Source organism: Fonsecaea nubica, assembly GCF_001646965.1.
Source record: "Fonsecaea nubica strain CBS 269.64 chromosome Unknown Scaff116, whole genome shotgun sequence".
NCBI lineage: Eukaryota > Fungi > Ascomycota > Eurotiomycetes > Chaetothyriales > Herpotrichiellaceae > Fonsecaea > Fonsecaea nubica.
The window spans coordinates 28213-52908 of record NW_019173789.1 but is presented as its reverse complement, the minus strand read 5'-3'; the positions used below and the strand labels follow the sequence as shown (position 1 = coordinate 52908).

General features: G+C 52.4%; 9 protein-coding genes and 1 non-coding gene across 10 annotated transcripts; 3 read left to right on the top strand and 7 right to left on the bottom strand.

The window, feature by feature from the left end:
* Positions 1-2003: 2003 nt before the first annotated feature.
* Positions 2004-3131, bottom strand: AYO20_10605 (hypothetical protein; the record flags this gene model as incomplete). The annotated part of the gene is made up of 1 exon (XM_022648861.1): positions 2004-3131. One exon carries the CDS (start codon positions 3129-3131, stop codon positions 2004-2006), a length of 1128 nt encoding a protein of 375 aa, XP_022495164.1.
* A 3782-nt stretch (positions 3132-6913) lies between these two features.
* On the bottom strand, positions 6914-8419 carry AYO20_10604 (hypothetical protein; the record flags this gene model as incomplete). Its single annotated transcript, XM_022648860.1, has 1 exon — positions 6914-8419. The coding sequence occupies one exon, from the start codon at positions 8417-8419 to the stop codon at positions 6914-6916; it is 1506 nt and encodes a 501-aa protein (XP_022495163.1).
* Positions 8420-9657: 1238 nt separating this feature from the next.
* On the top strand, positions 9658-12843 carry AYO20_10603 (hypothetical protein; the record flags this gene model as incomplete). Its single annotated transcript, XM_022648859.1, has 1 exon — positions 9658-12843. One exon carries the CDS (start codon positions 9658-9660, stop codon positions 12841-12843), a length of 3186 nt encoding a protein of 1061 aa, XP_022495162.1.
* A 577-nt stretch (positions 12844-13420) lies between these two features.
* AYO20_10602 (hypothetical protein) lies at positions 13421-16058 on the bottom strand (the record flags this gene model as incomplete). Its single annotated transcript, XM_022648858.1, has 4 exons — positions 13421-15414; positions 15497-15562; positions 15620-15685; positions 15755-16058. 4 exons carry the CDS (start codon positions 16056-16058, stop codon positions 13421-13423), a joined length of 2430 nt encoding a protein of 809 aa, XP_022495161.1.
* Positions 16059-17374: 1316 nt separating this feature from the next.
* On the top strand, positions 17375-18049 carry AYO20_10601 (hypothetical protein; the record flags this gene model as incomplete). The annotated part of the gene is made up of 1 exon (XM_022648857.1): positions 17375-18049. The coding sequence occupies one exon, from the start codon at positions 17375-17377 to the stop codon at positions 18047-18049; it is 675 nt and encodes a 224-aa protein (XP_022495160.1).
* A 137-nt stretch (positions 18050-18186) lies between these two features.
* On the bottom strand, positions 18187-19054 carry AYO20_10600 (hypothetical protein; the record flags this gene model as incomplete). The annotated part of the gene is made up of 2 exons (XM_022648856.1): positions 18187-18784; positions 18888-19054. 2 exons carry the CDS (start codon positions 19052-19054, stop codon positions 18187-18189), a joined length of 765 nt encoding a protein of 254 aa, XP_022495159.1.
* An 847-nt stretch (positions 19055-19901) lies between these two features.
* On the top strand, positions 19902-21239 carry AYO20_10599 (hypothetical protein; the record flags this gene model as incomplete). The annotated part of the gene is made up of 3 exons (XM_022648855.1): positions 19902-20833; positions 20937-21109; positions 21175-21239. 3 exons carry the CDS (start codon positions 19902-19904, stop codon positions 21237-21239), a joined length of 1170 nt encoding a protein of 389 aa, XP_022495158.1.
* A 286-nt stretch (positions 21240-21525) lies between these two features.
* On the bottom strand, positions 21526-22002 carry AYO20_10598 (hypothetical protein; the record flags this gene model as incomplete). Its single annotated transcript, XM_022648854.1, has 2 exons — positions 21526-21682; positions 21791-22002. 2 exons carry the CDS (start codon positions 22000-22002, stop codon positions 21526-21528), a joined length of 369 nt encoding a protein of 122 aa, XP_022495157.1.
* Positions 22003-23023: 1021 nt separating this feature from the next.
* Positions 23024-23116, bottom strand: AYO20_10597. The gene has a single exon. It is a non-coding gene; the product is annotated as a tRNA-Ser (tRNA).
* Positions 23117-23607: 491 nt separating this feature from the next.
* Positions 23608-24369, bottom strand: AYO20_10596 (hypothetical protein; the record flags this gene model as incomplete). Its single annotated transcript, XM_022648853.1, has 1 exon — positions 23608-24369. One exon carries the CDS (start codon positions 24367-24369, stop codon positions 23608-23610), a length of 762 nt encoding a protein of 253 aa, XP_022495156.1.
* Positions 24370-24696: the final 327 nt, after the last annotated feature.

Sequence of the window (24696 nt, the reverse complement as noted above, 5' to 3'; positions counted from 1 at the left end):
TGAGTCCGTATTTAGGTTGACATTTCCCTTTCTCGGCTTTTATGTCAAACTTTTGGCGGACGAGCCATCATGCGGCGGTGTGCAAGAGCAAACACATGGAAGAGGTTGAACTTCGAGATATGAGTGGATACTTAACCCCACAGCCATCCAGGAGAGCACATGCAGAACCAAATGTTATGGTTAACCACAAGATATCTCAGTGAGAGGGATTTTGAGGGGCGATGAGCGGGATCGGGTAGTTTCATGCACCAAGGAGGTCAATGTAAGGAAGTGGAGGTTTCAAACAGAGGACTGATCTGCTGATGGGAGCGAAAACATGATTGGTCTTCCAGCACTCCTCCAACAGTGTCAATTGTCCGTTGATGCTGATTGAGATACCCGTCTTTGATTCTCATCGCGGGATATTTGCCTCAGCGGAAGGAACCTTTCTCGTTAGGAACAAGGGGCCGGGAAGGAGGCCCTTTGGCATGCCTTGAGATTCTCTGCCTCCGTAGGCGATTGGCTCGAGGATAGCAGACGATTGGATAGATGAACGAATGAGAGTTCCCCGATCGAACTCTATCCCCGAGCATGCTGACCCCTTTTCTAATCAAGACGTCCTCTAGGACAAGCTGCTGATTGGGGGTGGCCGGATAGCCCAGATTCTGGACAGGCAAGCCAGACTATGCGATGCCGTGTTTCATGTTCGTGATTTCGTAACCCGCTGAGCCACAAGGCACCCGAAGTCCATCTCTTGCTGTGCCACTGAGGGGGGTATCATCGCCACCGTTCATCATCATCCCTGCTCTTAGGCCTAGGCCGCTTCTTCATGCATGTCCATGTAGTGTCACCATTGTAGGTGGATTGATAGATGGGCGGGACGCGGACGGATCGGACAGGTCGCATAGAACGTATGAGAATCGCTCGCTGTCGGAGAAGAGATGGAAGCCTTCCCTTGTCCGATTAGTATGCTTGTCATAATGTTGGGCCTAGTCAACTTGACTTACTCTGGGAGCCAGCTTGGTGGGAGCGGAAGAAGCAGACAAGGTCCATGGAGCCGCAGTCCAAGGCAGAAGGGCAGCTCCCGACCATTGCCGGGGACATCAAACACATTCACTTCCCTCACCGTGTACCCCAGGAGAATATCCGGACGCATCAGTCCTGTGAAATCTCCCCATGGCTTGGTCATCTACAGATGTCCTCGAGGTACATAGCTGTGATTTAGCCGTGGGATGATAGGAGTTTGGTACTGCCGTGTCCCCCGCGGCAGATCACTGTTGTCCCTATCGCTTGTTGACTGGCGAAGAGACCCGGCAACTTCCTCGCTGTACCAAAGTCAAGTTGCAATAGGCTCGTTTGGTACAGAGAAGGATGATCAATGCACTTGTACGTGGTGTGGGAGATGACGCGAGGGGTCATGAACAAACGGCGACACATGCTTCATTTTTGCAGGCAGTGGTACTTCGACTCGAGGTACTCACTCGTTACTATTGATTATCCCATGGCATCAGTATCCAGTCAGCCGCATCACCAAGGATCATCCCCACTGCTTGTTGTGTACATTGAGAAATATCCCATTCTGTCCAGCTCCGCTCCCGAACTGGCAGACTCCACTCATCTCATGTTCCTTGAACCAGGCATTTCATCTCATATCGTGCTCTACTAGGCCCGGCATCGTGCAAGAAGACCTCGTCTGGCCTCGCAACCAGAGCAGGCAAAACAACATTCCAGAGAGAAGGAGAAAAGTGCTGAACCCTTCCGCGTATTTCCAGTTGAACCATAAAACCCCCAATCCTCCCAACGCCATCATGCTAAATCATATCTCGTAGTCGCATTGCGAACTCCATTACCAGTCCCATGATCCGAAATGCTGCCGGCTTTTGTCCTCAGTTGGCACAACCCAATTCCAATTCCTTTCGTAATCCCGTTGCAGAAAAACCACATTATCACCTAAGCAGGCACAAATCCTTCAACAATAGACTGTTTTGGTTTCGAGGAGCCACAGAGGACCCCTCTATTGCGTGTCAGTCATGCTCGTTGCTGCCATTCTTCCTCTTGCTGCCGCCAAAAATCTTCATGGCCTTCTTCCAGCCACCGCTTTCACTTCGATGTGATTTGACACTTGCCAATCCGCTCCCACTCCCGTGACTTATAATCCCACCCAGCTCGCTCGTTGGTGGAGTGGTCGGTGGGGTTATGACTGCGTCAGTTTCCATAAGGTCACCGACAGGAGGGCTATCCGGGCCTCCGCTGCTGTCAGTTAGTGCACTTTCTGAGACTGCGGATGAGTGTGACACGTGCGTCGACAAGCGCACACCGCTCTGCCGACCCAATGCGGACGATAACGAGGATTGTGTCGGTCGATGTTGTTGCGGCGGGGATCGAGTAGCTTCAAACGAGACCGCCGAGGTGTGTGGTGGAGATCGCCGCCGACGAGAAGGCATCCGCCGATGTAGCCCACGCTCATCATATGTTAATCGGGAGGGGTCAAGTTCAGCCATATCCGCAAATTCCGACATAGGTGTATATGTCTGGGCATGAGAAACCTGTTTGAGGCTATTGCAAAATGGAATGAAGATCGAATCCGACATCAAGTCGTACATGCGTTTGACGGCGGCATCCAGATACTCAGGACGAGGAGGTTTGAACTCATAGGATCGCTCGATCAGATCATCTCGTTCCTCGGCCGGCAAATTGATTTCCCGCGGAGCACCTGGCTTGACATAGATTTCGAGAAGCCGCGTCCAGTCCTGTATCAATTCCCATCCTTCCTGCGTTTCTATTGTGAGGGGCATGCCTCCCATACTGACCGATGCTTCATCGTACTTATCCGAGTATCTCTTGGCCTCTGTGGTGAATTCGAGCGTTTCCAGGCAGTGCTGTTGCGATAGAAATGCCGTGTACGCAGCCAGGGTGTAGGGTGATGGTGCTTTGTTGTTGAGCACATCGTCCAAAGTCGGTCTTCCTCCCGGTGATAGGACGCCCTCCTTTCGGGCTGCCATACTGATGGGCCTTGCCCGAGGAGGTAACTCTTCCTCCGACATGTTGAAATCTTCAGGAATATCGACCAAGGGATAGACCAAAGGGTCAAGACGAGGTGAAGGTTCAGGTGTATATGGCCACGCTATTGAGATCGATTTCTTCTTAACCATTGCGCTGGACTTCGCTTTGACTTGACCGCTGCTGGACGCAAGATACCTAGAGTGAGCTATTATGTTGCACGCCTCGTCTGTACCCAATCCTGCCCGAGGAGTGTACACTTGTCCTAGAGGTGTTCGCCGTGATCTGGACTCCGAATCTCGGTTTATAACCTCCTTGATCAGAGTCACTGGATTCTTCCAGGCCAGGTCTCCGGTGCGCCAGTGTCTTGTTCACGGAGAGGGGCAAAAGGGTGTGGTCCTGAGTTGTACAGAGACACTGCAAGATAGACGGCTGTCCTGCTGTGTATATCCGAGACTCTTCCTGCCAGCAAGCTTCTCTCCGTGTCACAGAAGAACGCTGTGTAACCACGACAGGGGTTTCTGTAGGGATGGTTCGACTTGTGAAGCGCCAAATGTTGGGCTCGAACGTGGTCCTTTGAAGCGATAAGAAGTGTGTGATCTGGCTGGCTGAACGGCTTCGTGAGGGTGTATAACGTGGCAGAAGGGCGTGCGTCGTGTGCTCGGTTGGTGTTCGTCTGAGAAGACGTCAACAGGGCGATCAAAGCGTCCAATTGAAGGCAAGGCCGGCGAGACGCAAAGAGGCGGCAAACGGGGAGGGTGTAATTATTTGTGTGAGCAGATAGTGATGCGACAATAAGATCCTAAAGAGCGACGAGAGAAGGACGAATAGCGCAGCCGCAGATGTTCAATTCAGCACAAACATCTGATTGCCAGTGTTGTCGGAATGTTCCCAAAGTCGAAGATCAAAGGGACATCTGTAGAGTTGATTGGAAACGTTTGACTGAATTCTTTTCGCCTCTGAGCTTAGTGAGATCAAGGCCCGGGCACAGTCATAGTGACGGGGCAGTGGAATGAGGACAACGGTAAGAGGTAACAGTGAGGTGGATGATGGATGTGGATGCCCAGGACACTGGGTGACCAGAAGGAACCCGGAAAGTGGAGAGGCGAAAGATGCTCTTGTGCAAGGTTTAGCTAAGAGTCATACTTCTGTCGTCGCGGAGTGTCGAGGTTTGCTTTTCAGTGCAGCGCGGGCGCAGGCGCAGGCGGAGGCGAGAAGATGAGTGGGTTTGGGGATGAAAAGAGTCAATACCCGGAAAGGTCCTTGTCAATCGACCTGGTAGGGGAATGAATTTGGTTTTTGGCTAGCAAGGTCCTTTCGTGTCAGGCTTGAACAGGCTGCTGTATTATTCCTCCTCGTGGAATGTCAGGATGGATGGTCCCAAGATGGCCTTTCAGGGGGGCGGGAGGGGGGGAATTGGTCGTTGGGAGAGATGGGAACGAGGGTGCATTAGAAAGACGAGGGTAGGGAATACGCGCATGGACAGCAGGCAACCAGAGCGTAATTGACACAAGGGCACATGGCCTCAGGCGTAGGCGCAGGCACAGGCACAGGGACAAACGCAGTCAGTAACAATCAGTAACAGGAGGAGTAGTAGTGACTTGGTACAGACAAGAGCAAGTGGTTCGGACCTGCTGCTGCAACGCTGTTCACTAGCCCCGAGGAGCCTTGCCTTAAGCACCACTAGTCGCCCAGGCTAAATCAGGCCTGCATCTCAATGGAGCCCTCTTCAAGCCTGCGGATTGGCTTGCTTGGGGCGCATTATGATGGGATGATGATCAAATGAGTGCCCACGGGGAGGGGTCCCGTACTACCCCTACGCCCACCACGCCCTAAGGCAAATACCCAAGATGTAAAGGACGCCGGGCCACAACTTTAAGAGATTGTGGCAGCCCCCTAACTTGGTTGTCAACTCGTCATGCCCTCGTATAACTAAGTACATGGGCCTAAAATGCTGATGACCATGGTCGGCAACTCATAGGGCTGCGAGTCCAAGCACTGTGGTGAGAAAAAAAAGTGATGATCAGACAATGCCTACAGGGAACCTCTGCGCTCATGTCCTTTGCTCTTACGTACCTGTTTCTTCCCTGTACGCCTGCCCCCGATCGCCCCCGCCTGATTGGCTTCTAGGCGGTCCTTCGCTGGCTTCTAGCAATTCGCTCAGGCTTCTACGCACATTCCACACATTCCATCACTTTTCCACTCTCTTTCTTCGGTCTTCTACGCGTTTTCCAGAACTCGGCCCCTCGGGTTCAAAAAAAATAGTGATCAAGTCACCTGCCACTGCCCACTTTTTCTGGCAACCTTCATCGTCTCCCAGTGCCTTTTTCAGTGGCCTTGGATGCCCTGGTACCCCTTTCAGAGGCAATTAGGGTGGAAAATCCGTTTTCACTGCCCCGCCACAAACACACACACACACATTCCAATACTGGCACCACAGGCGACGACGACAATTTATTGGGTTTTGCTCGCAATCACCCTCGAACCTGATTTTGGCTAAGTTTCTCGCTATTGCCTTCCCTAGATTGTCAGCCTGTTTCGGTGCCGTTGGACCTGCTATTGCTAATAGGTGTGTGGCTACCAAGTAGGATTGTGGACTTTTGTTACCCGGCATTCCCTAACATCCATCTCTCCCGCTACCCGGATTTCGACGACATCAAACTACGAAAAGTCGCCAGATCCTTCTACTTATGAGGCCTGAAACCCTGCCGCTGTGCATCCTTTCTCGCTTGGGCCTGTCCAAGGCCTTCCTCCTTCCCGTTCCTGCCTCACCGCTCCCATCCTAGCCGTTGTATCTATCCAAAATGGCCATACACGACGTAAAATATCTACTAGTGACAATTGCGCGAGAGAGATATATCTGCTACTGACATTCCACATTCTTCCACTTCAGGGGCCATGGCTGGGATCCCAATCTGCACAGCCAACTGCGCCGGGTGGCCATTTGGGGAAAAGATACGTGTAGGTCAGCTGCAACGTGTTTACTTTTGGCAGGTGGCGACGGCAATCATTTGTGGAAGTTATACCCCCGAATAATAGCGGTCACCGAATTGGTCCTGGCACAAGTTGATGGTGATCGGAACGAACTGCAGAAGATGCGACCACAGACGAAAAAGAAAAGGCTCTCTACATATCTTCCCACTTGTCGGTGCACATGCTTTGCATTCTGTCCTTGATTGCACTGTAGATCTCTTCTACAAGATCTGGGCCGATCGCATTTTGATTGAGAGGCAGTGACTGGTAAGCATCTCCGGCGACGAATATTGAAAGTCACTACTCCACTTTCTGGAAGGAAACTCCCGATGTGCCGAATACATGCAGTACTTCGTCCTCGTAGGTAAGACCTGTTGCTTGAGATTTGCCCTCGACTCCACTACACACTCAAACACAACCGTGCCAGCAGCCATTCATCTCCTTCTGTGCGGAAAAAAGATTTGCTCCCTCTCTGGCGTTTCGGAAGATTGGATCGTGGCGACGGCGGCGGACCTCGCTTCCGAGCTTCCACCAGTCTTCTTTCAGTCTTCTAGAAACCTGCCTAGATGAGAGATTTACCCATTTCGCCTATGCTTCCGCTTTTGGGGCGACATCCGCGCGTGTGCCGACACGTGGGCATCCCTGGCATCCTGATGCTACGGTTATTCCATCGTCGGCGCTGCTTCGGACCAACGGCATCACCATCTTCCAAGGACAGGGCGGTTTCTTGCCGCCGGGCTGATCCTCAGCAAGCAACATTCTCGTAGTGAATGGCACTTCCGTGGAGCCGTCGTCGTGTCGTGGCATTGGGCTTGCCTTCCCACGTCACCTTGCTCCGCTGCGGACGTTACGATGATGCCCCCAATTGGCCACATGGCGCTGGCCAGGTCAAATTGACAGGTGGTAACTGACTCTGCTGCCGGTGGATCTGTGGCAGGAATTTTCTCAGGGACCGACTTCCTCATCTGTCTTTCTTGTCCTCAAATGGAGCGCTGTTCACGCGGATGCGGTGACAAGGACCTCTCCCGAGATTTGTGAGATCGAGATCCCAGCCAAGGCGCAGCACAAGGTCCTGCATATTTTTCCATTCTTGTCGATTTTCCCGTAATGTGTCAACGATCAGCTGAATAGCTGGGTCGAGTCCATCGTATAGCTGCGAGGAATGGCTGTGAGTGTCGAGCTTTTCCTCTGAAGTGGAAGGCAGTACGTGTTGTTCAGGATGCTGGGTGGCCTCGAAAATGTCTTGTCGTCCTTGCACAAGGGCATGCTGCTGCGACAAGTTGGCAACATTTGGGTTGGCTTTCACTCGCGATGATAATCGAAGCAATTGGCAGATTGCCTTTGCCTGTGTTTCACCCCTGGCCGATTCTTTCAGCAGCACAAATCCTTGCTTTGACCGCACATCCCACCAGAGCACATAGTCTTCGTCCTGGAATACCCTGAGCAGCTGAGAAAACCAGAGGTCTCTTCCCGAAGGATTGTTCTCGCCCTCAGGTAAGGTTCGTAGGAACTTGTTCACGCTAACACCGACCTGGAAGTCCTCATGGCAATTGGAGGTACGGAACATCTGTCCCAGTCCCAAGATCGATTCCTCCTCACCTACCTCACTCAGACCTTTTGCCCTGCCTCGAAGAAGCGCGCTGAATAAAATAATGGCTCTGTCCTTGTTGAGCGAAGTCAAACGCACACTCTTCACGGCTTTCCAATTCGCCCACAGATGCATTGCCAATAAGGGTATCAAGCAGCACCATGTCTCAAAAGTGCCGTGCACCTTGCTGACAAGCAGACCTCCGACCCACATACCGACCAAGCTCACGACAGTCTCCTGACTGCCGTCTTTGGCATTGAGCTCTCCGATATTGCCTTCCTTTGCAAAGTGGGAGCTCAAAATGGCCTTGCTGCTCCCGCCAGAAACTCCGCAAACCGCTCTGCACGCATTGCTGACGCAAAGAGTACAGATTCGCCCCAACAGTGGCAGACCAGGGCTCAAGCAGTCTAGGACAAAGGCAATATCGTTGACTATGTCGGCAAAGAAGCGGTAGAACTTGACTTCTGCTTCGATTTTCTGCGAAAACTGGTAGGCAAACAAGATTGTCGCAACCCGGCCGATGGTTTCTTGCGCGATATACAACAACATGGTGGTCACAAGCGAGGCGTCCTCAGACCCTACACCCATGCCAACGAAGACGGCCCGCGAGGCTAGTAGTCCTGCAATGGTAGAGGCAAAAGCCTGCACAGAATCGTAGATCTGGTACGGAGTATAATCTGGTCTGACGGAGCCAGGGTATCCCGCTGGCAGAAAGGGGCCCATGCATTTGGTGAGCAAGGATTTCTTGGGCGACAAGGATCTCTGGGGACGATGGACTTGAAGCCTTTGAGTCTCAGGATTGTATCTGAATGTAACTGTTGCGTGCCCCTGTGGATCCAAGTCTTGAACCTCCAGCTCTGGCACTGATTGTTTGGCCATGTTCCCTGTTGGTGTGGCACCGAGTGGGTTGAGGGTCCGCGGGCATTAGTGAGTGTAACTCGATTACGCGTGGAGGCTACTCTTAGAGCAGGCAGAGTCGACAAGGGATCTTCTCTTCGCTTCCAACAACAGATTTCGGTGGGAGATGTAAAGGTGATGACTTGTGGTTGGAAGTATGTTGGATGGTGGAGGTGACAGGAGATGAGGCGTATTGACGCTGTGATCCCCCGTACAGCGGCTACTGCGAAGTCTAAGTGATTTGCAAGCGAAAGCGCGAACAGCACCTCTCGGCCTCATGTCCTTTCATCCACCAGCTCAGCTTTGATGTGTTGAGTTCGAGTCTTTTTTTTTCCCTGATCGCAGCAGTGATGACCTTCGATATAATGCCTAGTCTCAACCCCCGCAACAGAGGCCACGACAGAACCAGTGCTTGGGCTATTCTATTTGCGCCCTTGATTGACTGCGCCTCTTCTATCAGAAAAGTCACTTCAAGGAGTCAAGATAACTGAAGTGCAGCTCTATACTAGACTGACTGCTCTCAGGTCTCGGGACAAGCAATGCGACAACCTGCATCGAAATTGAAGAGAATTGCGTTGCTCCTTCCCACAAAATTGTCCCTCGTTCTTGCCATCGTCCTTCCCGTCCGCAGTTGAGCATCTTTGGTGTTGCCTCTCATCATGCCAGAGTCGTTGAGTATTTGCTCATATCACGCTGTTTCTTTACCATTTGAAGCCCCAGATGCTTCCCCGTTGTTTCATGGCACCCAACTTTACACGACCACATTTCTTCTCTTTTTCATTCCATCGGTGTGACCTGCTTTTTACCTGCTATCGAGCATGTGTACCCTAAAGCGCCTCCTCTCGCCTTTTCTTTGCTGCTTTGGCATGCGCCCCTCTGAAGACCACGCGGAATCTGACCTCCATACCCTACCTTCTACTCTTTCGGTGCAACTTCCTGCTTCTCAGATTCCGCACGCTGTAAGCCAGTCAGGCGCACACACAGCAGACAGGGAAGCCCTCCGCGAACTTTTCCGGTCCTCATCTTCCGTCCGTGGCTATCGAACTGCCTCTCTTCCCTCAGGATCGAATCTCCACAGGGAGCCGTCCTTGGACACTGACTTTAAGTTTGGGCCACAAGATCAACATCGGAAACAGTCTAGCCGCATAGAGCAATTGGGCAGTCACATTAAGCAGAAGCTCTCGGAGTCGAGATTGAGCAAGAGCAGCTCTAGACCTCAAATGATATCTGAGCTTACTCCTCACGATACGACAAGACGTGACAATGCACAATTGGGAATGAATGCCCCTGAAGGAACACTGAGCCAGCGATCTACGGGTCTCCTCGAACTTCTTATGTCGCGGACTGCAAGTGAGGGTGGTTATGATAGCGACGCAAAAAGCATCCAGACAGCTGCGCTGAAGGCGAGCGATGGCACGAGCAAGTTAAGTCCATCGAGGGTGCTGAGCCTGTCTTCACCCGATAGCATTCAGCTCGTTAAAACCGACTGTACTCCGCCGTCTCCTACAAGTATTCGTACACTGATGGACCCCCATATCCGATCCGAGAATCCAAAGGCATCATCCACCCCGTCTACACCATCGAATGCCTCGTTTATCAAAGTCGTCCAAGGTCAAAAAGACAAATCACCTTTAGGATCCTCGAAGCATCCCGGCAAATTGGCAGCCGATGTTACAATCGAGCTTACACAAGGAACTAAATCCAAAACCATGCCTCCTTCGACCGACCCTGACGCTCGAGAGCATGATCTCCTCACTCCTTCTCCGTTGAAAGACTGCAACGAATCTGTGGCTATGCTCAAAGCACTGGAGGGCACCGATTCTGCGGCCAAAAGAGAAAGTCAGATCTCCAATGCGACGGGTCCACGGGCGAGTTTAATGTCGGAGTTAGATCCAAACCTGCTAGGTTTCATTTCGAAGTATGGTGAGCGCTCGTCAGTCGAGATTTTGGAAAGAATGCCCGGTGACAATGCCGTCGCATTCGTTCGCAAATCGAATTCGTTGGCAATGACTGACCTGGATCCATTCGACGTCTCAAAGCCAGGGAGAGAGGGCATATCGAGAAAAGATCTCTCTTCTCTGGCCGATTCTGACCGAAGCTCGGTCCATTTGTACAATATGCGAATTTCTCAACGCCTCGCAAGTCCATCCTTTATTGCTTCTGGCAGACCGAATACTAGCCACACAACAACAGCTCGAACACCGAGAGGAAACTCTCTAGACTTCCGACCCTCCACCAGCCAAACATCCGTGGCCGGGAGAGTCGGGGGTCTTATCACGGTTGAGCACAATAGAAGACCATCGGATCCTGAAACTAAACGACTTTTCGAAGGTGACTTGGTCAGACGACGCACATGCTTCAGCCGGAGGCCTGACGCTTCACCAACCCACGCCAATACATTTGGAAAGTCCAAACCCCTGACTGGTACCGAGGATGCCTCATCATTCTACTGGAGTGATAGTGAGTTCGAAGATGTTGGACCACCTAGGCGAAGTAAGCGCAAAGGAAATCCCAATAGCATAGCCATTGGCGGGAGGTCAGAGTCCATCAGCTTGCCTATAGGGTCTTCTAGTGCCAGCATCGGCAACCTTTCAGTTGCAGAAGAAAGTGCTTGGTTTAGCAGAAAGCGTTCAGAGAACAATCAAGGGATTGAAGAAGAAGGACGGAGTGTTGAGTTCACCAAGAGGAATAGAAGTGTCAGCATGCCAGACCGGAGCAACGCTGATTACTACCTACACCCTGGTGTGAGTTACCAGCAAATTCAGCATTCGACGGAAGCCAATGAAGCCATGAGCGAAATCAACACCGATCTTATACGAGAGGCTAGGAATGAAAAATTGACAGAAATCAACGTCCAAGCGATTCGCGACGCACACAATGAAAGAAAAAGTGAAATCGAGCCCGCCAGTAACGGAGATACCACTGCTGCCCGGCAAGGTCCGTGCAACCAGAAGTCATTTGCCATCTCTCATCCACGACACTCACTGCCCTTGTCGAGAATCTCTGTTACTGGACGGCCTTCAAGGTCAGAAGATGGCGATGCAGCAAGATCGATCTACGATGGCCCCAACAAGTTGCACGAGTCTGCTACCGATATGTGGCAGAGGTCCTTCAAACGAGCCATGGAAGAGCCTGAACATGATACAATGGGTGGTTTCCTCACATCGCCAAAGTTTGATCGTGACGGTAGGAGGAGAAGTACGAGGTCGAGTATCAGTGCAGCTCAGCTGTCTCATCAAAGCCAACAGACCACGGCGGAAGAAGCCGATTTGAACACCTTGCAAGAGATCAAAGTCCGCAATGGATCATCCAGTGTTGAAAAGCAACGTCATCTCCAGATCTGCGTAAAGAAATCTGATCCACTGCCATGTGTGAACCCGAGCCCCAGCATCACCAACGTTGATGTTGGGAAGGAGACACCTCTCAATCTTCCAGCCAAGAAGACTTCTAGGAAAAAGAGTATCCTAGATATCGGAAGACGGTTCACCGTCGTTGGAGCTTCCAGCGAAAGTGACCGGGCTTCAGGGGCGAGTACACCGCTGAAGGATATTTTTGGTCTTTGGGGACGTTTTCCCAGCCACACGAGACAGGAGAGGTGCGCCTCAGCAGGGCCCAAGGACGGTGTCGCAACGCGAGACTTTGCTCTCGACTATCAGGACGAAAACACCTCATGCACAACCCCTCGGACGCCGTGGGCTCGGCCTACACCGACACGAGCATTACATACTCCTGGATCTTGGAGAATGCTGCAGTTTAGTAAGCAAGACGGTGGAGAGAAAGCCGGAACCAAGCGTATACGGGGTACACAGTCTCTGGGTATGCGGCATAGCAAGAGCCGAAAAGGACTCGCTGGACGATGGAAGAGACTCTACCGCAGCAGCAGCACCGAATTCAGAGCGTACGTGCACACTCACGGGCATCGCAGCAGCATCAGCGTGGGTGCCAGTGTCGAATATCCGGAGCTTGAAGTGATTTCTGGTGATGAACGTCGGTTTGAAGGCTGTGGGACATTTGATTGGCGACCAGATATGGATGGATCTGCAGAAACCAGCCACCTACAGGAGCTACAGGTGGTAAATCGTGTGCCAGATCGCCCTCCAGAGCCATTGGACACCCAACCTTGGACTCGCATATATCAGGACTGTGTTGGGAGTCTGTCGGCCTTGAAGAGCGATCCCAACATGAAACTGGGCGGCCTTGCCGAGGTCTCCACTGGATTGTACGACCGGCACGTCACCAGCGACAGTGTGCAGAGCGCAGGGCTGAGGGACAGTACTGTTGATTTCGAACATCAGCTCGGGCAGGAGCATGAGACAGTCAAAAGAAAGCTTATCAGCAAGATCGAGAGTATGGATCAGAGTGAGGAGCGATTGGATGTCCACACAAGGCCCACGGCCGAGGGATAGTTGTGCACTGGCAGGCTGTGCTTTGTGGCCGAAGTAACGAGTATTTGATAGTTGACTATAGATTAGTTGTGGGCAAGTACGGACAGAGGAAGCAGAGATACAAAAGGAACAGGCAGGGTTCGAAGCACTTTTTGTTCATTTCCCTATGTTTGACTATGGGGATGACAATGACACTTTCTGTCTGGTATCATGGTGTTTTTGTTACTGTGTAGCACGCGCATGTGCACCTGAGTGCAAAAAAGGGGGGAAAAGCTCTTTCAATATCCATCCGATGGCGATCCACGCAATGAGATATCCTGAATGTTGTGATTGTGGTTGTTGGGGTGGTAGGTGACGACGCATTCCGACCTTGTCCTTTTGACCCTGGAATTTCCGAGTCACTGAACATTCCCTCCTGTCCATCCTTTCGGCATTGCATAACATCGCTTCGTAGGTATCGTATGGCATCGTATCATATGGCATGAATGACCATTTGAAAAGCCAGGTGATTTGATATGATGGGAAGTGGAGTAACGTCAGGATAAGCATGTAAGTAGGGATCAACGGCTGTCAACGCTTTCCTCACTCACACTCACACTCACAAGACGAACCAGGCGGTGACGGCCACGAGGAGCAAGGCAGTCACAGTGTGCACGGTGAGACGGGCCAGAGAGCACGAGGCCATCGACGACGAAGCCGTGACGTTTCCACTGCTGCTGGCGGTGGCAAAGGCGAAGCCGCTGGAGTGGCTGGTGTGGTGGGTGCTCAGGAAGCTCGTCACGGTGGGGCGCACGGTCGTGCTGCTGTTGACGGTCATGGTGGTGGCGTTGGGCAGGATCACGCTGTCGTTGGCGGTGATGCTGGCCATGGCCATGGTCATGGTGGTGGTGTTGGGGAACGGCGTCAGGGTGGTGCTGTGCACGGTGGTGGCGGACACAGATGCAGGGGCGGACGCATTCACTGGGATCGCAGTGCTGCTATCATTGCCGTGGCCGTTGATCAAGGATACAGTCAAGGTCGTGTTCCCGACAATGGACGCGGGGGTGATGGTCACGCCGACACCGACACCTGGGGCACTACCGCTAGCAGTCAAAGCTGGAGACTCGGTGGCGCCAGAGATGGTGCTCGCCAACACAGCAGGAGGTGGAATTGTGGTGACAGTGCTTGCCAGAGATGAGTTGGCTGGAGCTGGGTGAGCACCGGGGACTTGGGTCGTCGTGGTGGCTGTGATGGTCGAAGTTCTCAACACGGTACTAGTCAGCCAGACGGTAGAATTTGCACTGTCCAAGCCGGTGGTCGTCATGTTTGACTTTGTGGTGCAGTTGCACGGCACGGTCGAGACGGACACAGAAACCGACACCGAGACGCCAGGAGTGGTGGTCATGCTGGGTGGGGATGGAGCAGTGACTGGGTCAGGTGGAAGTGCAGACAAGGCTCTGACGAGGGTGGTCTTGGGTTTGACGAGGTCGAGGACCATCAAGAAGCGGGTGATCAGACCAAAGACACCGGGGACGCGCACGGAAGATGCTGCGCCAGTCATAGTTGGAGTGTAGATCGAGACCGAGACTGATGACGATGCTTGAGACTCTGAGACGGATGCAGACACCATGGGAAGTGACACTGATACGTTGCTGCTTGCAATGGGGGAGGCAGTGATGTTGAAGCTCTCACTTGTCACGAGAACAGACAACAAGGGCATGCCGACAGATACGGTCGAAGGGAGGAATGTGGTGGCGGATTCCTTGCTCGGAACAGTGTCGCTAGTGTTGAACCGATCAATTGTAGTCACAGTGTCTTCATAGACAGAGGTTGTCGTGGTGTTGACATACACTGGAACGGTCACTGTGTAGGTCGTACCAGCGGCATAGGACGAAGACTTGGTTGCAGCAACAGTGGTGTACACAGTGGTAGTTGTAGTGCTTGCGCCGACGGTCTCGCTTACACTTGCGATCTCTGATGTAGCCTCACTGAGGAGGGAAGAAACAGCACTGAGAACTGTGCCAATAGGTGTGGCAGTAGTTGTAGTAATGACAGTCTTGGTTCCAATCTCTGAAGAAGCATTGCTGAGCAGCGACGATGCTTTGCTCAAGGCTGAGTCGACTGGCTCGACGGTCGAGGTGGTAGTCATGGTAGAGAACATCATCAAAGTAGCAGTCTCGAGTGTGGAATTGGCAGCGCCGACAGTGGCAGAACTCCTTGACAGTGTGACAGTGGTTGTGGTCGTGCTCGTGCTGGTGCCAATGCTGCTGACAGGATGGTTTCCAGTGATGCTGTCAAAGGCAGATGATGCGACACTCAACGCAGACGACAAGTCTGGAGTGGCAAAGGGGAAGCTAGTCTCAAAAGTCCCATTGACAAAGAATGGCTTCGAAGTGTTCACAACAGTGACGGTGGTGACCAGAGCAACCGACGTGATGGTATCAAGGTATGCGGTGCTGATGACGGTAGTAAGGGAAGTCAAGTTGTCCACCGAAGTTCCAGCGACTGAGATGAAGCTGCCATTACCGCAGGTTGCATTGGGGAGACCAGAGGCACAAGGAGGACTGGCAGTGACAATGGGGAATGTCAGAGTAAGAGAGCCAGGCACCGATGCTATATACACATATTAGTATGCGACAGGAAGTCGAGGAAGGAAATGAGGCAGCGCAGTGACGCGACTTTTTGAATCACTTACCACGCGTGAGATTGCTGCTTGCGCCACTGGAAGTAGCAGGTCCGGTAGCAGAGACAGTGGTGTTGACTATTGCTTTTGTGAGTTTCCTAATCTTGACGCGACTCAGGCTGTCCTTATACTCACCATAAGAAGTGATCTTGGTGGTGCTTGTCAAGGTGATGGCAGAACCGGAATGAACAGAGTCGATGGCTGCGCGACGACGTGTTAGCCAAGTGCTGTCAAGAGGAAGGGGAGTAGTGTTGGTCAGTGGTAACGTACCTGAAGTAGACAGGGAGCTGGTCTCATTGCCGACAATGATTGTATCTGTGACTGTGTCTGTAGTCGCAGTGATTCCGGGGTAGGTAGTACCAGAGACGTGAGTGAAATTGAAGGCGTCGATGGACTCAGTCATGGTAACAGTCACGGGCCCGGACATCAAGGAGATGGTCTCGGTGACGGTTTCGATGACTGAAACAGTTGTGGTCATGTTCCCACAAGACTGAGCATCAACCAGGGTGAGGAAGACGGCGAAGGCGTACGACGCGATGAAGACGATGGCGTCCCAGGTGGTAGTGGTTGCCATGATGGGCGATAGAGGGGATGGTTCAACGAATGTAGATGGAGATAGAGCGAGTGTTTGATGATGAATGGCTTGAAAGATGGCGATTCGAGAGAGATGGTTTGAGGATGGAATTGAAACACCGCAGGCTGAGGCAGAAGATGAGTTTTGTATACAACTTCACGGCCTCGCCTTGGCACGAAAACGAATTAGCATTCGGATGACCTGCTTTTCCTGGTTGAGTGATGGGGATTCACGTCTTGAAGGGAAGATGGAGAGTGTTCCTGTCCTTCTCCTGTCATCCGTGCTTCCTGTCTCGGTCAAACCGTGCCATGGAGACCCCGAAAATGCACATATGCCACCCCTATGTCCTCACAGCCTTGTCGTTCGACATCTCGACATCACAAGAGACAGTCCCAGCACACCATCCACCAATGCCAGAAGATGATTAAGCCTCGTGAAGAGTTTACCTCCACTGGGTAGGGTTCGACAATCCATCATGGCAGCAAAGGCCGATGAACAAGGCTTCAGATTGTGGGACTCAGTCGTGGATGTTTCTGGCTGTCGTATACAACCTTGATATAACCAACCTGGAAAGGTATATGTCAGGGGGCTCACAATGAACTCACCATTGATTCTGGGGGCTTTCCCTCCCTCCTGAGAGGTAACAAGACGACATTCCACCAGAACTGCATAGCGAGCTGCAACTCTTGACGTTGTCCGTGTGCAGCTGGCGTGGGCTCACGCTTAAGAGGAACAAAAAACTTGTCCATCATGCCTGGGGTCTATTAACTTCTCCAATCTTGTGTTGCTCGCTTAACCCTTGGTGCCATTTGTATCAGCTGTCGTTGCTCAGCTGTATGACACAACTAGACTAATGGCAAGTTCATTCCTTGACCACCAAATCTGATGAGGTGCTCATCAAGCTCTAGACAGGACCGACACAAGATCCTTGCGCGGTCTGAACTGAGTGAATGGGAATCAGGAACAAGGGTTGAGGACAAATGAATGGCGCACGTCAATCAAGAGACAAGGCGGGGCCAAGAAACCAAGATTCTCCGCCTGCGCCACTTTTCCCTCTTGGGCGCCGGCAACAAGAACGACGCCATCGGCCCATCGCGCCCATCTCACGTCCTGGAACATTCGATGACAACCTGAAGAGACAGTGGGGTGAGGATCCTACCGTCTCTTGCACAAGAACACTCCTGTGGATGCGGTGTTTCGATCTATGGTAGGAAACACAAAGTATGAATGATTGATTGCGCCAGCAGCAGCACATCACAAAGCACTGCAATACTTGGGACAGAAAGTGACAGAACGACGGCGGATTCAGATGCAAAATGTCCTCTCACGATCACTATCACGACCATGACCACGGCCACGACCATAGCCATGGCGCCGGTCACGAACACGACCATTCTCACGACCTCGAGCCAGCCCTTCAATCGAACCTCTACAAACAGATCAACTTTGAAGGCATCATTACCCTCAACGAGGCTGAACCGCGCTCAGGGGCGGCGATAGTCCAAAAGACGTGGGATGAACGCCTCAATGAGCAGCCCATTCTCGAAAGCGATGCAGACGAACAGCTGCTGATGCATGTGCCGTTTGCTGGGTCGTGCAAGCTCTATTCCATCCTCATCCGGACGTCAGACACAGACTCGGCCCCACAGACACTCAAGCTCTTCCGGAACAGAGACGACATGGACTTCACCCTCGCATCCGACCTGAAACCTACGCAGAAATTGACTCTCCCCAAGAGCAACGACGTGGCCGAGATTCCCTTGAACCGGGCGCTATGGAATGGCACAACCTCGATCAATCTCTTCTTCGAGGACAACCATTCAGGCGGGGACGAGGATGTCACTCGCATCAGCTATCTCGGGTTCAAGGGAGATTTCATGGCGCTCAACCGCGAGCCAGTCCATGTGCTGTACGAGGCGGCGGCAAACCCGCAAGATCATAAGTTGATCCAGGGTCTGGTCAACACCAACCAGTCTATGCCGGGCCAGTGAGAGCATTCGGGGAGAAGCTTCGGAGGGAGGGAGTTTAGAGAGAATTGTTGTATCATGTCAGACGCTAAAACGCATAAACAACAGCTGTACTATATCGTGACCACAATCATCAAAAAGTTGTCTTTGGGGAATCAATATCAAGCCTCCAGGGCCACTCTTCTCTGCCGCGCCCTTTCCTTTTGTTTTTGTATCCTCTCCTGTTCCCGCTCCAGCTCCGTCTTGGGCACTTCCGGGAGAGAGTCCTCGCCCAGGATGGTCTTGTTGGGCGCGTCGGGGAGGCCGACGACCTCGCGCTCCATGGCCTCCAGTTCGTCCTCGACCTCGTCCTCGTCCTCGTTGGACATCTGGCCGGCCAGCGCCTCGCTGATCTCCTGCTGGTAGCGGCGGGCCTCCTCGGTCTCGCCCATCATCTTCTCCACGCCCTCCAGGCCGCCCATCTCCTTGTGGATCATGTTCAGCACCTGCGTGCCCTGCTGCAGCCCGAACAGCACGTCCTTTTGCACTAGCGCGAACTCGACGCTGCTGGTCAGCTTCTCCAGCTGCTCCAGCTGCGCGTCCGTCTTGGACAGGAGCGACTCTTGGTATTTCTTGCGCCGCAGCGCCAGCAGCGCCTTGGCCTTGTCGCCCTTGGCCAGGCACTCCTTTGCGATCTCAGTCTCGCGCGTCGTGATGACGGTGATTCGTTTCTGGTACTGCCGCAGTTTGTCCCGCTGGTTCTTCATGTCCAGAATTGCCCTATACGAGCCAGAGAAGGCATAGCCGGTTAGAACATTGCGATTAGGCAGAAAGATAGACTGGCACAGACGGAGGGGAGGGTGAGGGCTCAAAATCACTGTACCTGTCATGCGCCGAGATTTTGTGCGCGCTTTGAGAGTTTCCCATGGTTCCCGCATGGCCGCCCGCGCTGCGGCGGTTCGTCTGACTGACAAGGTTCGAGGTGCTTGCGAGATATCGGACAGGGACTTGGTATGTCTGTGTTGAGGTCAATCTGGGGACCGGAATCATGCTCGCAACTTGTCGCGGGAGCGGAACTACGTAATTCCCAGGCGATTACCTCTTTAGGTTAGCGCCTATATGCAAAGATGCACCTCTGAACTCTTCTTCCAAGTAACCTACGAGGTACATATTACTCCGATCTATCTTCAACATAGCCCAATCCCTCATTGGGAAAAGAAATGACGCAGAATCTCTCTGTGGTATTGGATTGTCGAGGACTTTGGAGAGAATCTTCCACAAACCACACCACAAACACCACTCGGAAGACCCAAGATTGGATTCACAGGCACCAGGTCAAATCAACGTCTTCCATGCCCCGGCGTGGAGCTCCTCGCAAAGTATCTAGGTCTCGATTTGACCCAGAATCGTAATAGTGTAACAGCCAACGAGCCCAGATGGACTATTCATCAAAGTAACCAATCTACGTAAAGCAGAGTACCAGACCCGACAGCGTCAGATCCACAGAAAGCATTGTTACAGCGATACCGATCACGAAAGGTAACTGAAGATACCCTTCGTACACAGACGAATCGTTCCTCCCTAATTTAGGTGGCAACCCTATCAAAAGAGGGAGATCTGCAATACCCCATTCCAATCAGGCCTGGCAAAGTCTCCCACGAGCATCTCTCGCCACATGGATGGCTGTACACTTGACACTTTGTCTCTCCGTGCCTTGACATCAAGTCACATCCTGTATCTTCTCTTGGGCTGACCGACGAGGCACAGAACTTCAGCGGTAGCATGATGGAACCTGCTCTATGATGTTTGCAAATTTACAATATCTACGCTAATATCTCGAGGATCGGACACAGTCTCCGACGACGGGTTCGTCTGAACGTCTAATGAAAACGTCAATATGACACCAGCACCAATAAGGTCTACCTCAACATCAGAACTACAACCACGTCCGCAACCACAAGGGAGCATGGGTAACCATACCGTGTCCACCACCACGATAGTTCGCGACGACCCCGAGAAGAACCCCAATTCGCTGCACGACTTCCACACGGCCAAACGAGGGCCCAAGAACGTCCCTGCAGTCGTCATCATGTCGCGGCCGCCCGAACCGAGTATAGAGGGTGGTGGTGGCCGTAGTGACACAGCTAAGAAAGGGAGCTCGCCACCCAAGGATCCCGGCCACGCCTACGCGCACACCCAACACATCCGGTTCGAATACTTTGACCAGCGCATCTCCAATGCCCCCTTTGGGTACGAGCATTTCGTCTCGCTGCCGCCGACGTATGATTCGGACCTTACCAGGAACAAGACGTGGCCGCTGATTCTCTTCCTGCACGGCGCGGGGGAGTCGCAGCGTGGGCCGCACGAGTCGTTTGCCTCGATCCGGCACGGCGTGCCAAAGGTCGTCCTCTGCTACGACAAGCTAAAGTCCGGTCCGACAGGCCATGAAGACCCTGCCATCAACATCCCCCCGGCGCCACGGCTGCGGAGGAGCAAGCAGACACGACAGCAGCAGGGCGATTGCTCCGCGGAACCCGTCCCCCGAGAGACGTGTGAGCTGTTAGCCGAGAACTTTGTCACGGTGACGCCGTCGCTGAACATGCAGAACGGATACGGCTGGAACGCGGCCATCCTGTCGGCCCTGCTCGACGAGATTGTCGACCGCTACCGCATCGACCTCGACAGGATCCACGTCACGGGCTTCAGCATGGGCGGCTACGGCGCCTGGGATCTTGCCATGCATTCGCCGCGGCGGTTCGCGACGCTGGTCCCGATCTGCGGCGGTGGCGATCCCTTGCGGGTCACCCACGTCAAGCACGTGCCGCACTGGTGAGTAGTACTGCGTTCTTACCGTCGTTGTCGTTGTCGTCGTCGACGACACACGAGAATCATTTTGAATATGAGGGACTCTACTAATTTTCGAGGGTGGCAGGATCTTCCACGGCGATCGCGACGACATCATCCCCGTCCGGGCGTCGATACAGATGGTCCACGCGTTGGAGGAGGCCGATGCAACCCAAGTCACCTTCACGCGGTACCCGGACCTCATGCACGATAGCTGGACCCGCACGTACAACAATCCGGATCTGTACCGGTGGATGTTGAGTCAGAGGAGAAAAGTCAGGGGCGACGAGCCAAGGTGTTTCGGCCAAAAAATAAAGTCGTCCTAGACACAGACCTGGACTTGGACTTGGATCTAGAACGAGGCCACGAACAAGATCAAGAACAAGAATAAAATTCAAGGGTAGTTAGTTCGTGACAAAGTTGATAGGAACTCGATTTTTTTGTATTTCTTCAAGACTTATTCTTCTCCCCTCCAAACACTACCTTGACTAATCAATCTCTCTCAACACAAAGTCGACCTCGACGTATGCCTCATGATCAGTTCTCCGCCCTTTGCCAGCCTCCTTTTCCCGCGGTATCTCAATCCTACCCCATCATCCCCCTCAACGACCAAAAATCGACTTTCGAACGAAAACGATCCTCCCCTTTTGTGTGCCGAGTACAGGTTGGCACTTTCGTCAGTAATAATGCCTTGGTGATCTGTAGATGTTGTTGACGACGACTCGATTGTTGGCGAGGGCACGGGCAAAGGAAGCGGGGTTGTTGCGGGTGAAGTGGTTGTTGGTGTTGTTGATGATGCCTCGTCGGTATCTGCTGTAGTCGTCGTCGTCGGACCTAGAGATATTACCCAAGTAAAGGTTATCAAATCAGCTCTGACGTGCCACGACTTTGTCTCCTCTTTCTTCCCTCCACCTCCCTCAAGAGGGTTAGATTGTTTCTTACCAATAGTCGGAGTCGTTATCATAGTCCCAGGGTGCGGGTCGTGGGGATCGACGACGGCTGCGGCGTTGGTATGGGGGAACGTGAAATGTCGCGCCGACGCCATGCCCCAGGTAGATGGCCTCACCGTCACGTCTGCGTCCACCACGCCCGCGTGTCCGAGTGAAGAGGATTGGCTCGTGCCAGCCGTCAGGGTGGTAGCGCCAGATCTCCATTGGGAAGGGTTTTGCGTTGGGGATTGTGAGGACTGGGCCCTGTTGCTCGCTTGTCGTTGTTGCGGACCGTAAGGTATGTTTGCTCCTTCCTGACACGAAAAGGGAAGATGGCACTCTCAGAGGTATCCGTCTACCTGGGGATTGCTGCGTCGATACCTTTTCGTTTTATAAGTGCCTAAGGAGGTTGCCAAGGGGGGGAAGTCAATGAGGCAGGAATAGCAAAAAGGCATCCGCGGTATCAAACGTCGAGAACAATCAAAGAGGCCCTTTTCGTTGGGCAACCCAGAAAACCCATGTTAGAAGGGGGCGGCTGGAGGTTGTGATAGACAAATTGGTTGCACAGAGGGAAGTAAAGGTGCCTCTCGTCAACGTATTTCCACCCAGAAGAAGAGAATTGCCTCGTTGTACGGGGGTTTGCATTACCGTTTCTGGTCCGTGTTTGTTCTTCGTTCGTGTAACATTTGGAACTCAGCCTAGGTCACCGTGGGCAAAGGCCCGGCTGAAGGGTGAGCAGGTCCCTCTGCTCGTGATTGCAATACCAAGGCCCAGGCTGATCAAGTGTGGAAATGGAGAACGATCTGGCTGTGCTGGAGTTTGTGTGACTTTGAGGGGGGAGAGATCGCAAGTCATGTCATTTTTCCACCTAGGCAGAACTGTTGATACTTGTCTTTTGTTCCGTCCTCCTGGTTATCCACACTCATCTTCTGCGATAGTCAACCAGTGTCCCGCCTAGGAAGCACAAGGCTTGTGGTGGATGTTGAGGATGTGGTGTACGAGTTGGCGATGGTGGCGCTCGGCGAATACAGGCATTGGATGACGACGTCACTTTTTGTTCCACCCTTGGCAATTCTTGGCAATGTTTCCGTCATCATCCGTGCCAAGCCTTCAGCGCACCATGCATTTGGTACTCATACAACAGCCTCAATCGCAGAAAATGTCTTGGGAGTAACCCAACAGCAAAAAGACCATAGCAGGTTAAAAAAAGGCCTGGCAAAAAGCAAAACAAAAAGAAATAAAATGTCGACACCAATCGGATTTGAACCGATGCCTCCGAAGAGATGTGATAACTGGAACAAGTTCTAGTCACACGCCTTAACCGCTCGGCCATAGTGTCTACAGCTAATTGGCAAGAAAATGTGGTACTGTAATATATATATTATGTTATTAAGGACTAAATGTGGAACCCACTTATAGGGACTTTGGGGGCATTTTGGAGAAAACTCTAGGCTGCCGCATAGTTCACCGCCACTCTCTCTTCCTCCTGACCGATTCATCTGCACATAATTTTCTCAATGAGTACCTCGTACCGAGTACGGGTGTGGGCAATGCCAGTTACACTATCTCTCATCTCTGGCAATTTTTAGAGTTTCGTGCATGGACCAGATATCCCGAAAACTTTCGGTATTGGCCAAAGTTAACTACGTACATGTGCAGGTCTGCCTCTAACATCTAGTTTGGTATACAAGTATATTCCGCGCAGACTGATTCAAACCATCGTCCCGAGCGTGTCAAAATCGAGACCTATAGTCAAATCCTGTCACCGTATCGTTCATCCTCCCAAAGTCATTCCCTCACTTCCTTGCAGCGATACAAGTCCGACACCTCTCACCATGGGTATTGTGTCTCAGGAGAGGTGGTGAATGTTGCATGTTGACCGTTTTTATCAGTATCGACGATCAATCGGCAAGCCTCGACTGCACCGTCTGCAGCTTTGGTGCCACGCGCGTCATAGCCATTCAAGTTGGTGGCTCGGTGACCGGGGCAAATCATGTTGACCTTGAATCCCTCCTTGCCTAGTTGAACCGCATACAAAGCCCCGACCATGTTCTCTGCACACTTTGAAATGATATATCCCTTGACATCAGGTGTATTGCCCAATTCGTAATAGGGGAACGAAGGGTCCAAAGTGAGGGTGATGGAACCGAGGCCCGACGACATGAAGAGGAGCCGCGGGACTTGAGCCTTTCGCATCAGGGGAATGAAGGCTTCCGTCACACAAGCGGCGCCGACGGTGTTGGTTTGAAGCGTCTGGATCATGCTTTGGCGAAAACTCACGCCCTTGACGCCGCTGATGCCCGCGTTGTTGAGCAGGACGTCAAGTCGACCAAACTTCTCCTCGACGTACTTGGCGGCTTTGGCAATGCTGTCATCGTTGTCGACATCGAGCTCCAAAGGCTCGACTGAGGTACCTTGGGCCAGATCTGTCAAGCTGCTCGCTGCTTCCTTGCCCTTTTCCAGGCTTCGCGAGCCGAGCAGGATGTGGTAGTTGGTTTGTTCAGCTGCCAGCTTCTTGACGCACTCATAGCCGATTCCTTGATTGGCACCTGTTATAAGGACGACGGTGTGATCTGCTGTGATTGGAGACATGTTGGAGATCTAGAGAATTCAAGATATTTCTACCGGTTTGTGCACTCAGATGTTCAACTTGCTCTGGGGAACATGGCTGCTTTTTATATACTGGATACCAGGTCTCTGCCAGAGTTCTCTCGGACTTAGCTACGTCGAAAACTGTGGGAAAGCTCCCTCTACATCGACACTGCATTTGTAAGTCGGGACAATATCTATCCTTTACCAAGCCTTGTGACAGAAAGGTGGTCCAAGGTTTACAGAACAGGGGAAAGACACTTTGGGTCTCGATATGCAGCTAACGTCTAGTTCGCGAGCAGACCAATCATGTCTTGCGGTCTTGAAATG